Source organism: Muntiacus reevesi, chromosome 19 (genome assembly GCF_963930625.1).
Source record: "Muntiacus reevesi chromosome 19, mMunRee1.1, whole genome shotgun sequence".
In the NCBI taxonomy this organism is placed as follows: domain Eukaryota; kingdom Metazoa; phylum Chordata; class Mammalia; order Artiodactyla; family Cervidae; genus Muntiacus; species Muntiacus reevesi.
The window spans coordinates 9,300,679-9,317,256 of NC_089267.1; the positions used below are offsets into that span (position 1 = coordinate 9,300,679).

The following is a 16,578-nucleotide window of genomic DNA, read 5'->3' on the forward strand; positions in this document are numbered from 1 at the left end:
CATGGGGGTGCAAAGGCAGACACGACTTGGGACTAACAGTAACAGCAAACACATGATACTTGTAGATATAATACCTAGAGCATCACAGCCAGGGCTGTGACCAGGGAAGGCCTGCCCTGGGAGGATTTGATGTCTGTGTGCTTGTGGCCATTCAGCCCCCAGTTCCCTTCCAGACTGAAGCGTTTGTAGTAACACAGGTTGTCCAGTTAAAAAACAAAAACAGAGAAGGAAGGTATAGCAGTTTAAGTATTCAGTTGAAAAGAATTGCTTATTTTGTTACTGTAGGGTGTGCTTTCTTTGAAATTATTTTGCTAAAAAGCAGGGTATGTCTTAACCTGTGTTGGAGGTTGAAAAAGAGAATGTGAAATGGGTTATGTTAAGTTTCTGAGAATTATATATAGTTAACAGGCCAATAATTATGTGTTTGAGAAGGTTAATAAAGAATCGATATCTGTTATGGTACGCTAGTTAATTAAAAAAAATTTTCTGAGAGAGACAGTAGTGACCAAAAACAAGTAAGGGGAGATACATGTTCTTAGAAATTTATATATTTGTATAGCTAATAAGCTATACAAATGAACTCATGTAACAACTAAGCTATGAGTTCTTTAGGTAGTTGAAGAAATGATTTTGTAGGAGTGGTTTGAGAAATGAATGAGTGATTGAATGAATGTTTTATTTTTTTGGCTTAAGAGAGGTAGGTGGTATATTCAGTGGAATATTATTCAGCCATAAAAAGGAAGGAAGTGTCAGCATTTGTAACGATATGGATGGCCTGCGAAGGCATTATGCCGAGTAAGGTAAGTCAGAGAGGGAAGGATATGTGTAGCCTCCCTTGTGTGTGGAAGCTCCTGGACACGAGGACAGGTTGGAGGTTGCCGGAGGCAAGGGTGGGGTGAGCAGATGAAGAGTGCTGGGAGAGGGGGCTACAGAGAATCAGTTTGCAGTTAGAAATATGACTCCAAGTTTTAAAACAATTCCATTGAACCACCATCATATGCCACAGAGAAATTGTGAAAGAAGAGTTAGTAGATGTGGCAGACTTCATCATCTGTCTTATTTTAAGAAATTGCCACAACCGCTTCAGCTTTCAACAGCCACCACCCCAGGCAGTCAGCAGCGTGGAGGTGAGACCCTCCGCCCGCAGTGAGAGTACGACGTGCTGACACTTCGTCAGCACAGTTTGTCAACAAAGTTTATGCCATATTCTGAATCCTGTGGTACCATTCACTGATCTCCACGGCATCCTCACCAGAAGTGAATTCCATCCAGAGAAACAGCTGTCTGCTCATCCGTAAGAAGCAGCTCCTCATCTGCGAGGGTTTACCCTGAGATTATAGCATTGTGGTTACTTCTTCAGGCTCCACTTGTAGTTTCAGTTCTTATGCAGTTGCTATCGCGTCTGCAGTTCCTTCGTTTATGAAGTCTTGAACACTTCAAAGACATCCATGGGGGTTGCAACCAGCTTCTTCCAGACTCCTGTTAATGTTGATATTTGGGCCTCTTCTTACGAATCATGAATATTCTTGATGGCATCTAGAATGGCAAATCCTTTTCAAGTGACTTTCAGATTCAACAGAGGAAGAAACACCATCTATGAGATATTCTGTCATGCAGTCCATTTGTTCCACTTACAGGGCTCAGGCAGCATAGATTGAGCATAATTTAAGGGCTCCAGGATTTTTGAATGGTTAATGGGCATTCAGCTTTTAAGCCAACAGCTGTATTAGCCCCTAACAGGAGAGTCAGCCTGACTTTTGAAGCTTTCCAGCCAGGCAGTGACTTCCTGTCTCTAGCTTTGAAAGTCCTAGATGGCGTCTTCTTCTGATTGAAGACCATGTCATCTGCCTTAAAATCTGTTGTTCCATGTAGCCGCCTTCATGCACTGTCTCTGCGAGCTCTGGGTACCTTGCTGTAGCCGGCACGTCAGCACTTGCTGCTTCACCTCACACTCCTGCATTGTGGAGGCGATCTCTGTCTCAGCATCTCACCGGCCAGCCTCTGCCCGCTTCAGCTTCGGAAGCTTCTTTACCCCTCTCAGCTTTCTAAGGTTGAAGGGAGCTTAAAGGAACAGTGTAGCTGGTTTGGTCTTCTGTTCAGGCCACTAAAGCTTCCTCTGTATCAGCACTGAGACTATATCTGTTTTCTTATCATGCGTGTGTTCACTGGAGTAACACTTTTTAGTTTACATTCACAACTTGGCTGTTTGGTACAGAAGCCCTACTCTTGACCTGTCTTGGCTTTTACCGTTCCTTCCTCAATGAGCTTAATCATTTGTTGCTTTTAATTTAAAGTGAGGGACGTGCGACTGTTCCTCTCCTTGAGCACCTGGACCACCCCTGTAGGGTTACTAACTGGCCTGGTTTCAGTCTTGCTGTGTTTCAGGGAACAAGGAGGCCCGAGGTGAGGGAGGGGATGGGGAGCCGTCGATTTGTGGAGCAGTCAGGACACACGTTTATTGATTGTTTGCTGCCTTATGTGTGTGTGGTTCACGGCACCCCAAAACATTTCCAGGGTGGCATCAAAGGTCGCTGATCACAGAGCACCATAACAAATATAATAGTGATGAAATGTTTGCAACACAGAGACACAAAGTGAGCATTTGCAGGAAAAGTGCTGCGCGCAGGTTGCCTCAGAGTTTCGGTTTGTGAGCAGCGGCATGTCTGCGGGGCTTGGTAGAGCGATTGCTGCCCCGCGCATCAGCTGGGTCTGGTAGGGCCAGGGGTGCCCGCCTGTGCTGGCAGCCTGGGGAAGGGGGATGTGCCCTGCCCTCAGGCTCCGGGGCCCGCCCGGCGGCACAGGGAGCAGGAGCTTCTACAAAGTGTGGGACGTTCACGGAAAGGGCTTGGATGCTTAAGACGAGTACATTAAGATTACAGTTCTGCTTTTACTATCTTGGGGTCCTAATATGTCCAGTTTATCATTTCAAGTTGAGTGAATATGCTTACCTGTTTATGATAATAGACGCTCTATCTAGGTTTATCATACTATGCTTCAAATGCTACATTATATTAACTTTATCAAAAGTATGCCTGATTGAGGCTTAACAGCCTTGTTCCATTTATTTGAAAGAAAATAATAAATCTGATTATTTACTTCAAAGCTGCAGAAGAAAGAAGATCAGCAGTTGGAACCTAAAAAGAGTGCCAGCCCTCAGAAAGCTGCAGAGCCCACCGTTGACCTTCTGGGACTCGGTAAGTGATGAGTGCGCACGTCACCGTTAGAGCCGTGAAACAGCTGAGACCCTGACTCGCATTCACTAGAACGGCTTTACCGGCAGTGTGCCCAGGGGACCTGCTAACTGAACATGAACACGGTGTGGTTAGTTTGCTGTGTTCCCACGGAAAGGGAAATCTTCATAAGGGAGCTGGCGTCTGTCAGCAGTGCCTTCACGGAAACGTGGGTGCTGAGCTCCTGGGGAGAGAAGAGCTGCCAGAGTGGTCTCCAAGGTTTGGTGGGCCCTGCTGTCTCAGCACTGGAATGAGGAGTAGGTTGCCTCTGCTCCCACCCCTCTCCTCTTTATCTAGCTTTTTGCGGGGTTGGAGGGGATCCCTTAGCAAAATAATTTTGGTGTAGCCTTATTGTAAGGTTTAAAAGAAAGCTTTTATTTTGGATAACTGAAGCAACACGTCTTATGCTGCAATCTAGTGGCTAGGTTCACATTATGTGTGTGATGACAGTAAGAAGTGCTCGCTTTAATGTCATTTTTGTTCTCGGGGCTGACAGATGGATGTTGTCTGCCTAGCAGGTAAACAGGTTTCCATGCAAGGGGTGCTTGTATTGTCCTTATCTGCAAATGTCAGCTCTTCTTAAGTGCTTCTCCTCTTTGTTCTAAAGTAGCTTGATAAAATAGTTATTTTTATCTGAGCCTTCTGCAGTAATTAATTTAGAAAAAAATCTTTTTAGCTTAGAGAAAGATTAACGGCTAAAGGAAAACAGTGAAAGATAGTTGAAGGATGGAGTTGAACTTCATAAAACTTCTCTAAAAATTGATTTTTGTTCTTATTCAGAAGATTGTTTTCTGTTTTAAGAACTAAAATTGAACGTGTTAGTCATTTCTTTGAAGTTGGTATATCATGCAAACAAATTCCCTATTGATAAAAATCTTCTCTGGTGGTAAGATTAAGAGGTATGTATTAGAAATGTAAAAAAATAACTATGATTTTATGAGCCCTGAAAACAGGCTCACTCCAGGCGCTCTAAATAGAATTATATTGAATACAAGTTCTCTTAATTTACGTATTTTACTTCCTTTCCTCTAAATGAGAGAAAGGGGGAAAAAAGACGTATCACCAAAGCGAGAACAGATCCTGCTGAGACCGCATGCGCGTCGTCTTCACGCAGCGTCTCCCCTCCGGGCTGCTGCCTCGTTACCGGTTCATAACCCAGAATGCTAGCCCGAGCCTGGCCTGACTCTCAGCCCCACAGACTGAGTGGCTCACAGCCCTGCACACAGCGTCTGCTGGTGTCCAGGCGCCTGGGCACTAAGGGGAGAGCTGTGAAGGAGGGCAGGTGAGAAGGCCTGGCCCCTGGAAGCCTTCGTTCTCTCTGTGGCGGCAGTGATAAAATAGTGACGCCAACTGTGGTGTGAGTCATGTTGCTAAGTGCTGTTGCTGAAAGAAAGAGGAGTGGTGGTGATTTAAATAGGGCTGGGGGTGCTGGGGGCTCCCTGAGATACCGCTGGAGTGGGACCTCAGGAAGCCGGGGCTCCCTGGCCGTGGGGGTGAGACAGGTGGGTGTGGTGGCCCTGCAGCAGCCCTGCCCCCGCATGGGTGAGACCGGAGGGTGGGAGACCTGGGATACGGAGCCACAGGGAGGCAGGTCCACTGCGACAGGACTTTGGCATCTGCTTGGAGTGTCCTGGGAATGCATTGCAGGGATTCGAGCAAAGAAGCACCTCCTCTGACCTGAGTTTTTCAGGACTTCTTATACCTGCTGTGTTAAGAGCCGGGTGTAGTGAGGCGAGGCTGCCGTAGGGGCAGGGGGACCAGTAACAGAGCTGGGGGGCAGTGGTGGAGGGGGGTGGTGGTGTGGGAGGTATAAGAAGTAGCCGGCTCTGGACCTGTTTTAAAGAAGGAGACAGTAGGGTTTGCTGACCAGAGAACAGTGTAGGATGTTTCCCTTTGGGAGTGACTTTGTAGGACAGGCAGTCTGCTCCCTTGGGACAAGCAGAGTTACTCTTGTGAAGTCTCCAGTGGCTGGGCACGGTGGTGGGAGGTGATCTGGGAGACAGATGGCAGACTGGCCCCAGGTACCTGTCCCTCTCCTAGCGTTTGACCTCTGGCCTCAGAAACACTGAACTGTCTTTGTGGGGCGTCACCTGCTGCGCTTCCTACCTTCCAGCTGGTCACAGCCGCAGAGCGTGTCTCCTCACTGCGTCCCTGTCTTCCTCTGCCCGGTCTCAGAGTCCCTGGGTCATGGACCTTTCAGACTGTGGCTCCCCTCTTCTGGCATCAGGCTCTGTGAGGTCAGCCGTGGCTGGGTCTCATCAGGGCTCTGTGAGCCTGTTTCAGTAGTGGGAGAGCTTCAGGAAACTGTGTCGTGAGAGGAGAGCCAAGCTTTGCTTACAGTAGGAGGGTGTGGGGCTGCTCGAAGGAGAGGGTGAGGACATATCCGGGGGATTTGCTGCTGACTGATGATTCTAGCTCTGTGCTGGAAGAGTTCTGCAGGTGGCCGGGCAGGTGATGGGGTCAGAAAGAGGGATTGGGGTCTTGCTGATGAAGTGGTAGCAGCAGGAAGCCTGGTGCCTCACACAGAGCACATACAGCTCTGCTTCTGCTAGTTACCAGTCACCTAAGTTCTTTTGGAAGAGACTCTGACTTTGAGGGAACAGTGCTCCCGAAAGGACGGAGCAGCAGGCTCTCGTGGGTAAGCGTGGCGCTCTGGTTCCCCGCAGGTGGACGTGGGCTGACGCAGGGGCAGCAGGCGCGTGCAGTCCGCTTTATGGCCTCGCAGAAAAGTCAGCGGGCCGTGTGGGTGAGGGCAGAGACGGCCTTCACATTGCACATTTGCAGAAAAGGCGGAGAAAAGCCCCGCAGGGTTAGTGCAGCTACACACCACAGAGGGCCGGGAATCCCGGGGTTCTGTGTGTATTCGGGGTCACGTCGTCTCACACAGGATGATAGTCAAGATAAGTTTTTAGAAATATGAACTTCCCATTTAAATGGTCCTTTAGCGAACCTTTTTGTTTCAGGCCAGTGGCTCGAGATAAACCTGTTTTCCTCAGCTCCCCTTTCATGATCTACTCCCATCCCAATGTCATAAAATACTCTCTCTGTGCTTTCTAGCAAGAGTCAGCAATGTTTTTCTGAAAGGGACTAGCTGTTTTTGGCTTTGCAGACCTTACAGTCTCTGGGGCAGCTACTCCGCTCACCCCCGTGGTGGGCATGTCGCTGTTGGCAAGAGTGTGGATGGTGAGGGGCCTGGGCTCTGCTGGACGCTAAAGATAGCCGGGAGGGGCCTTTGTGTGGCTGGCTGTGCCTGCAAGAACGACTGCATGATCAGGAGCTGATGTGCACTAGGAGCTTGTGGGAGTGCCGTTTACTCTGTGCCTTACTGTCTAGTGTTAGAAGTGGGGTTGGTACTTGGTTATTACTGCCCTCTGCTCCTGGAAATAGCCAGGTCTTAGGCCCCTCTTGGCGAGGGCCAGCCCAACCAGTCCAGCTGCTTGACTAGACCGTGTCCCTGCTGTCTGAGCGCAGAGCTGACACCAGCTCCTGCCGCCGGGGTGCCGCTTGCCTGTCCTTGACAGACTGCTTAGCAACGGGTTAGGGCGGCCTCGGACTTCTTTTTCTAGAAGGTCCCATCTGAGAGCAGTCTTCAGGGTGAGCACCCGCTCCAGCCGTAAGGCGTGGCAGGCCTGTGGCTGCGGGGTGAAGCGTGGCCTGCTGGCTTCAGCTCCGTCTTCCCGCAGACGTGCCCTCGGCCGGGCCCGCTCCCGGGCAGGAGGCTCCACCGCAGGCCGTCGTGCGCGGGGGTGCGTGGGGCCGTCGGGGACAGGGGGCCCTGGAGTTGGAGGCGGTGTGCGGGCTCTGGGGCCTTCACCCGGCGAGGGAACACAGGAGCCGCTCCCTGGTCGTCGTCCAGAGCGCGACTGAGTGGGCAGCGTGACACAAGGCACAGTGATGTGTGCGGGGCAGGACGCGCGTGTCTGTGGGGCCTTGGGCAGGCCGCCCGGGCTCACAGCAGGCGGAGCTCAGAACTGGAGGGGCAGACGCGGCAGGAGGGTCACACCAGCTGGAGGCCTCTCGGTCAGGTGAGAAGATTAGCCTGAAGGCCACCTGGTTGGCAGTGTGTGAATGCTAAGTCAGTTCAGTCGTGTCTGACTCTTTGTGACCCCATGGAATACAGCCCGCCAGGCTACTCTGTCTATGGGATTCTCCAGGCAAGAATATGGATTTAAACACACTTGGGTTGCCATGCCCTCCTCCAGAAGATCTTCCCAATCCAGGGATCGAACCTGCGTCTCTTAGGTCTCCTGCCTTGGCAGATGGGTTCTTACCACCAGTGCCACCTGGGAAACCCTACTTAGCAGGAAGAGAAATTAACTGAAAAATAAACGGCTTCACTTAACTCTCAGTCATCTTTTTTTCAACTTTTGAGAACAATTTGGAGCCTGAAAATTAATATGCTTCAAATGAGCATTTATGACTTGAGTTTACAAAGTAACACACATGGGAGTTTATTTCATTTCATGAAGCCAAGTGTGTTTAAATCCAGAGGAATGCTAAGTAACATTTTTATTAAGGAAAAAGCTTTAAATGGTTTCTTGCGTGGAAAATAAAAAGGGTTCTTTGAGTAATATGAAGATTTATAAAGCTTTAAGGAGTTTGCCACTAAGGAGAGTGTCTCACTATACCTTATGTGGAAGGAGCTTTCTTTAATCCATTTCTGCTTCAGACTCGCTCCTCCCTAGGGTGATGCCTCAGTAGTTACCAGTGAAGAATTAGGGTTGGCAGTTTTCAGTGTCCGAGGGTGTGCTCAAGGCTAAGTGTTCACACTCAGTCAGGAACAGTAAGGAAAAACAGCATCACTCACTTATCATGTTCTTAGCTGCCTGTGCTAGATTAGTAACATAACAAATCTCATACAACTCTTTTTGACTTTTTTTTATTATTATTTGTGCAAACAGATTGTGACCAGCTAATGCCACTGACACAGGTAAAGGATGAATTCAGTTAATGTTTATTGAGCACAGGCGAGTTCATGAAACTCTGGTAAATTCCAGGGAATGCGGCTCTGTGTGTGTCTAGTCGTACAAGTTGGGGGTGCATACGAGTGCAATCTAGAAACGAGAAGACAGAGCAGCGTTGCTAAGGGAATAGTGGGACTGGGAGAGCGCTGGCTGTGAAAGTGCAGTGTGAAACCTGGCATAATGCTAAAGTCCACAATTGGCATGGTATTTTCCTCAATTCAGGCCTTCTCTTGCTAGTCAGAGGCAGATGAGTTTTTCATCCTGTGCACAGTGAGGTCAGGCAAAACCTCTTATGTTTTGGGGTCGTGTTTAGAGTGCGTGGCAGCTGGGAAAGACCAGCGACCCCCAGACAACCAGGTCCTCGGGCCTCCCCTTTATAAAGAGTCCTGTGATTTAAAGCCCATCTGCAACCTGCTCAGCGGTCCCGTCAGGGAGGTACTCGGAGCAGAGCTGTGGGAAAGGGGAGTGGGGTCGGTGAAGAGACTGCCTGAGACGTAAGCAGGCGTGTGCATATGTGCGCGCGCGTATGCGCAGTACTGTGACTCCGGCAGTGCTCTGGGCCATGGGCAGAGTGTTCTGAGGACACAGTTCTGATTTAGAGGGAGAAGTGTGACCTAACTGCCGTGGTAGCCTGGAGAAAGCCAGGGAGGGCATTTCAGCCGGTGCAGACGCTGCGTGGAAGCCCGTGGTGTGTGGGGCTGCATCGGGGAGACCAGGAGGAGCTGCAGGGGTCTCTCTCGCAGGGTTGCAGGGTCTTCAGGAATACGTGGACTCACAGCAGGTCCCCAGGGAGGAAGGATCAGCCAGGGCCAAACATGGCGTGGTTGAGTAGGATGGGGACCAAGAGGGCTTTGTAGCCATACTCCCGGGACTTTCACACTCTGAGTCATTGTTTCCTTCTTCTCCCAACAGAAGTAGGATCACCTGCCTGCCTAGCATTGTGTTGTAGGAAGGGGGACCCCTTCCAGGGCCTGAAACTGGTCTCTTGTCTAACACTTGGAAATGAATTGTCCGAGGAGACACATGTGCTAACAAAGCAAGAGATTTTATTGGGAAAGGGCGCCCACGTGGAGAGCAGGAGGGAAGGGAACCCAGGAGAGCAGCTCTGCCACATGGCTCACAGTCTCGGGTTTTATGGTGATGGGATTAGTTTCCAGGTTGTCTTTAGCCCATCATTCTGACTCTGAGTCCTTCCTGGTGGTGCACGCCTTGGTCAGCCAAGATGGACGCCAGAGAGAAGGATTCTGGGAGGTGGTCCGACAGATGGTGTCTCCTTTTGACCTTTCCCGAACTCTTCCGGTTGGCGGAGGCTTATTAGTTCCGTGTTCCTTGCCAGGACCTCCTGTCATAAAACAGCTCATGGAAATGGTTACTATGGTGCCTGGCCAGGGTGGGGGGTTTCAGTCAGTGTGTTTCCCCTAACAGTTTTACCCACTGTAACCAGGAAACATCCTTGTACTGTGTGTTTGGAAAGCATTTCATCTGTCCTTTGTTGAGCATCTGCTTTAAGGAGGCAGCCCCAGTCTCTGAGAGGGCAGAGGGTGGATGGGGGCGCTCGGCTCTGGGCACGGCGCGGGGGGAGCGTGTTCAGGGTGTTCAGATGCCGCCACAGACTGCACGCAGCGTTAGGACCGTGCCTGGCCTGGGGAGGAGGCGGGGGTCGGTCTGGGCCGCCAGCCGGGGTGGAGTGGCTGCGGTGGGGGGGGCGGGGGGCGGGAGAGACGGGCCTGGATCTCTTGGGCTCAGCAAGAAGCTGGGACTGTGCCCTGCTGGGCAGCGAGGCCAGCCTCACCCTTGGTACCCTCTTCTTGGGAGGCGGGACAGCTGCCCCGAGAGCTGGTTTAACCTGGGACAAGCGAGGGGCACTGCTTCTGTGTGGGGGAGCCAGCAGAAGCTGCTCAGAAAGCTGAGAGCAGTGGAGGTTTCCAGCTATACCAGCAGAGGTGTGTTGAAACCCGTCTTACTGTGTTAAACTCACTGGAGGTGATGTGAGGATTTAACTCAGACACTTCATATAAAGTGTGATCAGAGTACCTGGCAATAGAACTTAAAAATGTTAGTGTTAAAAATATTGTTAAAATCCAAAGTGTTATATTCTTATTTCCTTTTAGTTTATATACAGTATCATTCAAAGGCACTTGGAATAGACCAAGAAGGCACTAAAGATTGTTTTAAGTGCTTTGTTTACCATTACTCACTTGGATTTTTGGTGTCAGGTGAGTTCTGACATACCCAAGGCTAATAGACAGCTGCCTCGAGGGTTTCTCGTTAGTAGAAATGGCCTTCACAAGGCTGTCATATTTGCGTGCTGGGCAGACCCGTTCATGTGAGCTGCGGCACTGATTTTTAACAACTTGCTTTCTTTAGCTCAGACATTTAACCTTTCTTTTCAGTTTCTGGAATGTGTGCAGTATAAACTGTCGTCTACCAACATTAGTCTGAAATCTTAAGGTAAAGGAGAAAGAACAGTTACCTGCAGGCGGCTGATTGTAAACTTGATGCTGTGCCATTAAGACTGGAGCTTCTTCTCTGTTACTGCATTGTCCTGATTTCTGTTTGCTCATGGCCCCTTCAAGGGATCCTTGGTCCTTCATTATCATTCTTTATGAGGTTGTCCCAGCTAAGCTTCTTCCCTCTGCCTCAGGCTTTCCTTGTCCTCGGAGCTCCCATCACATTCATTGTCCACCAGCCACTGTTTCTGCGAGTTGATGGAGCAGCACTGCTCCTCCCCAGCAGGGAGCCCAGTGCCTGCACAGGGGCCACTCCTGACACGCTGTTTGCACAGACGGCTTCTACACACACACATGCACACACACACACGGCTTCTACATACACACACAGCTTACACACACACACACACACACACACACAATTTGTCTGGGTGTGTGTGCACATATCTGTACGCACCAGATGTAACTGATGTGGCTTTAATTATTTTTCTTAAATTATTCCGATTTACAGTATTTAAACCATTTAATTTGAGTAAGACTCGTTCTTTCTAAATTTTAAAATATTTATCTGAAAAGCTTTTTTAACACCTTGATGGTCTGTGGCTTTTGTGGCTTCTGAGCTTTCCTTTAACCCGCAAAGCCTGTGCTGCTGGTGGGCGCTTGGCGAAGAGGCTGTGCTGGGCCTCAGTGCCTGCGGCGGGGCTGCCTGTGTCTGCCCACTGCCCGGCGCCCGCTGTGGCCACGCTGCCTGCCCCAACACTGTGCACCGGCGAGATGCCGGGCTTGGCGGAGGACGGAGCAGGGAGAGGCGGTGCGCTGAGGCTCTGCTGTGCAGGGGTTTCTGTGCTAGTTACCTCAGTGCTTCTCTTAACAGTACAGGTAATTATAAGCTCAAAGCTGGTTTCTAATGTTCAGAGTTTAGGTGGTTTCTTTGTAGTTATAATACAGTTGTAACTGCATGACTTCTGTGAAACGCAGCTTAAGGAAAAGAGCCTCACTAGTCCTGGGGTCGGAAGACTTGGTTCTAGTCCAGATTTTGCTGTTTCACTAGAGAATTGACCCCAAGTCTTTAATCTCTGGACCCTGCATTTCTGAAACTGGAGGTAATGAAGGCAAGCCCTTCCCAGCCTTTATACAGACAGAAGTGATAGCATGTGAATACTCTTTTAAAAAGGTTAGGGAACAGGTCATGTTTATAATGATGGTAATATAGTCTTCAGTTGTCCTTTTTAAATACTGAAAATAAAAAATAGAAGTAGTTTTTAAAGGTTGAGCATCATTTTAATCTTGAACATTTTCTCCAGTCTTCAAATTATTAACATGAAATGATAAACTGCAATTTTATCATTACCCTATTGCCATGTAACAAGCCTTTGTTACAAAATCTCCATCTGCTGTGCCTGAAAAACCAACAGAAAACCCATATATTATATTATCTAAATGATCTATTAACAGATGAAATTTTAACCAACTTCCTATCAGGAAACTGTTAATAGAGGTACTTTAATCACATAGCTTAAAATACGGAGGAAAAAAACAGATAAAAAAAAATTTTATCCTGTAGTAAAAAATAAAAGTTTTGAGGTGATTTGAGAATTCTTTGTAGAGAATGTGTTTAGCAAGCCAAATGTGGTAAGTCAAATTAACCATCATTGAAATTCAGTGGGGAAATACGCTGGGATTTTGTTTACTGATTTTGCAAGGTTGAGATGTTTTCATTTAAGTTAAAAGGATTTGTTTTTCAACAGTTCTGTGAATGCTTGGCTTTTTAGTAACAAGGAGAATTGATGGGAGTTTTAATCCATCATGTTAGAGGGTCCTATGGAGAGGAGACTTCAGGAGAGAGAGGAGAGGACAGGTTTGTTGCGTGTTCTCTGTGAGGCGGGACACAGGCCTGGGAGAGTTCTTCACCTTAGGTTTGTGGAGCCCAGTCACTTGACACAGGTATCAGTCTTGCCACAGAGACCACGGTCCCTAAGCAGATGCTTCCACCGCCTCATTCTAAAGGATCCCAAAGTCCCTTGGGCTCGCGTAAGTTGACTTTCATGGCCCCTTCACTAGCTGCGGGAGCTAATTACAAAGCCCCACTTTGTTTTTTGTGTTGAATGCCTTTCTGAGATTTCCAAAGGCCAGTTTATATATAAAAGGCTTCCCTGGTGGTTCAGTAGTAAAGAATCCGCCTGCAGTGCAGGAGAAATGGGTTCGATTCCTGAGTCGGGAAGATCCCCTGGAAGAGGAAATGGTAACCCCCCCCCTGTATTCTTGCCTGGGAAATCCCATGGACAGAGGAGCCTGGCAGGCTACAGTCCCTGGGGGTCACAAAGAGTCAGACACAACCGAGGACTGAGCACACACGTACTTAATGGAAGGAGAGAATGCAGCTGTCTTCCGGTGCAGTGGTGGAAGCAGAAGGCGTGCTGGTGACTAGAGGAAGCGAGCCCTGCCCACGTTGGGGTCAGGACTGTGCCTGGTACCGCTCTGTGTCTGTAATGGTTCTGGTCTGCAAGCTGCCTCCATGCCGGTGTTGGAGGATTGAAGCTGCAGGTTACTGTAGGTCCATGCAGTGTCATCAAATGCAGTCTGTCTGTCCCACCCATGAATACATAACACAATTTTATTTAAGAAAACTCTCAATGTCTATACATTATTCTAAGCATATTTTTACTCATGCTTATAAGCATAGAAAATGAATGATAGGAATTTTTTATTGGGTGAAATACACATTAAAATTTACCATTTTAATCAGTTTTAAGTTTTCTTGGCTTTAAATTCTTCCACATTTTTGTGCAACCATCACTATCGTGTGGAAGGGAACTTTTTGTTTTTGGAAGGGAACTTTTATTTTTGTGTGGTTTGCATCTTTGACAGGAATGTGTCAGTTTTATAGTAAAAACTGAATTTAATTTACACTCTGAGACTTTGTTGTAGCTTTGTGATACTGGACAAGTTTAACATTTTTTGCCATCTGTAAATGAGGGTAGTTTTAGTACCTCTTTCACAGCATTATAATAAAGATTGAACAAGTGTACGTGTGTGTATTTGTATTCTTTCAGGCTTGGCACAAAGTGAACACTGTGCTGAGTGCTGGCTCTTACTTTTATTAGTCACGTATGTGGCCCTAAGGCTGTGAAAGGTGAAAACCAAGTGAAGTGCCACGTGTCCTTTTACAGAGTAGATAATATATCACTAAGCACTGATCAGGGTTTAGCCTTCAAAATATGAGTAAGTTTGTATCCTTAAGTGGCATATAATGTGCTGCTACAAACAGCAAGCGTCTTTTAATTTTGTGGCTGCTGTCACCATCTGCAGTGATTTTAGAGCCCAAGAAAATAAAGTCCATCACTGTTTGCATTATTCCCCCATCTATTTGCCATGAAGTGATGGGACCAAATGCCATGATCTTAGTTTTTTAAATGTTGAGTTTTAAGTCAACTTTTTTGCTCTCCTCTTTCACTTTCAGCAAGAGGCTCTTTAGTTCCTCTTTATGTTCTTCCATAAGGGTGGTGTCATCTCCGTATTTGAGGTTATTGATATTTCTCCTGGCAATCTTGATTCCAGCTGGTGCTTCATCCAGCCTGGCATTTCTCATGCTGTATTCTGCATATCAAAGTTAAATAAGCAGGGTAACATTGTACAGCCTTGATGCACTCCTTTCTCAATTTGGAACCAGTCTGCTGTTCCATGTCCTGTTCTAACTGTTGCTTCTTGACCTGCATACAGGTTTCACAGGAGGCAGGTAAGGTGGTCTGGTATTCCCATATCTTTAAGAATTTTCCACAACTTGTTGTGATCCACACATAGGCTTTAGCGTAGTGAATGAATCAGAAGTTAGATGTTTTTCTGGAATTCTCTTGAGTTTTCTGTGATCCAGTGGTTGCTGGCAATTTGATCTCTGGTTCCTCTGCCTTTTCTAAATCCAGCTAGAACATCTGGAAGTTCTCGGTTCATGTACTGTTGAAGCCTGGCTTGGAGAATTTTGAGCATTACTTTGTTTGCATGTGAAATGAGTGCAATTGTGTGGTATTTTGAGCATTCTTTGACATGCTTTTCTTTGGGATTGAAATGACAACTGACCTTTTCTAGTCCTGTGGCCATTACTGAGTTTTCCATATTTGCTGGCATATTGAGTGCAGCACTTACACAGCATCATCTTTTAGGATTTGAAATAGCTCAGGTGGAGTTCCATCACCTCCACTAGCTTTGTTTGTACTGATGTTTCCAAAGGCCCACTTGACTTTGCATTCTAGGATGTCTGGTTCTAGGTGAGTGATCACACCATTGTGATTATCTGGGTCATTAAGATCTTTTTTGTACAATTCTTCTGTGTATTCTTACCACCTCTTCTTAATATCTTATGTTTCTGTTAGGTTCATATCATTTCTGTCCTTTATTGTACTCATCTTTCCTTGAAGTGTTTCCTTGGTATCTCTCATTTTCTTGAAGAGATCTCTAGTCTTGCCCATTCTGTTTCCCATTTCCTCTATCTCTGCGTTGTTCACTGAAGAAGCCTTTCTTACGTCTCCTTGCTGTTCATTGGAACTCTGCATTCAGATGGGTATATCTTTCCTTTTCTCCTTTGCCTTTTGCTTCTCTTCTTTTCTTAGCTATTTGTAAGGCCTTCTCAGACAGCCATTTTGCCTTTTTTCATTTTTTTTTTCTTGGCCATGGTTTTGATCACCACCTTCTGTATAATATCATGAACTTCTGTCCATAATTCTTCAGGCACTCTATCAAATCTAATCCCTTGATCATAAGGGATTTGATTTAGGTCATATGTTAATGGCCTGGTGCTTTCCCTGAATTTCTTCAATTTCAGTCTGAATTTGGTAATAAGGAGTTCATGGTCTGAGCCACAGTCAGTTCTAGGTCTTGTTTTTGCTGACTGTATAGAGCTTCTCCATCTTTGGCCTCAAAGAATATAATCAATCTGATTTCGGTATTGACCATCTGGCGATGTCCATGTGTAGAGTTGTCTCTTGTGTTGTTGGAAGAGGGTGTTTGCTATAACCAGCGCATCCTCTTGGAAAAACTCTGTTAGCCTTTGCCCTGCTTCATTTTGTACTCCAAGGCCAAATTTGCCTGTTACTCCAGGTATCTCTTGACTTCCTACTTTTGCATTCCAATCCTGTCTGATGGAAAGGAGTTCTTTTCCAAAATGAGATTGGAAACTGTTAAAGTGGAAGCTCGATTGGGATGTAAGTCCCCGAGATGGAGTTGTGATGTTCTGAGCTGTTCCTTGAGGTCGTGCCCACAGAGGACTGGGCTGTGCCGAGCCCCGCTCCCTGAAATCCCGGTCTCACAGCACTCTGCCCTGCATCTCACCTGTACTCCGCTTCACACCTTGTAAATTCTGGGCCGCCATGGGAGGGGGAGCAGGGGCTGATCTGGGGCGTTGGCGCCGCCCAGAGGCCCGCTGCCTCATTGCAGAAGGTCACCATGTCTCAATAAAGAAAGGATTTATTTCAGTGTTTTGGGGATACTTCCTACAGAATCAGTATGTAGGGTACATTTGTTTTCTTTGCATCCCTTATGTAACTTTAAATTTTAACATTTCAGAGATTTAAAGTCATTAATATTTACTTCCAAGTTCAGGTAAATGTGATATGAAATGCTATTGGAAACACACACGTGTGCATTTGTAAAGAGGCAGCATTTGTAGGAACGTGGTGTCAAATCCCAGCTTAGCCTCTTCCCTAGAATGTGGGTCTGTCTCATCCAGTCCCCATACAGTTATGGGGATTAGATGAATTAATATGTGTAAAGTACTTAAAACAACACCTTACATGTAAGGAAGCATCAGGACACAGAAAAGTATGAATAGTCTAGTACCACTGGTGAAAAACTGGTTTGCATACATATCTAGAAACCAGTGGGTAAAGACTGTTTGAGAACAAACAAAACTGAAAGTGGTTTCTTTGGGAAAGAGGGTAGAGC

General features: G+C 47.2%; 1 protein-coding gene across 3 annotated transcripts in view; it reads left to right on the forward strand.

Moving 5' to 3' along the window:
- The window catches only part of SMAP1 (small ArfGAP 1), a 159,179-nt gene that overhangs the window by 133,015 nt on the left and 9,586 nt on the right, over positions 1-16,578 (forward strand). For all 3 annotated transcript variants that reach the window (XM_065911337.1, XM_065911339.1, XM_065911338.1), the window contains one exon: positions 3,104-3,194. In XM_065911337.1, the coding sequence (XP_065767409.1) occupies positions 3,104-3,194 (91 nt within the window). The remainder of the gene's footprint in view (positions 1-3,103; positions 3,195-16,578) is intronic.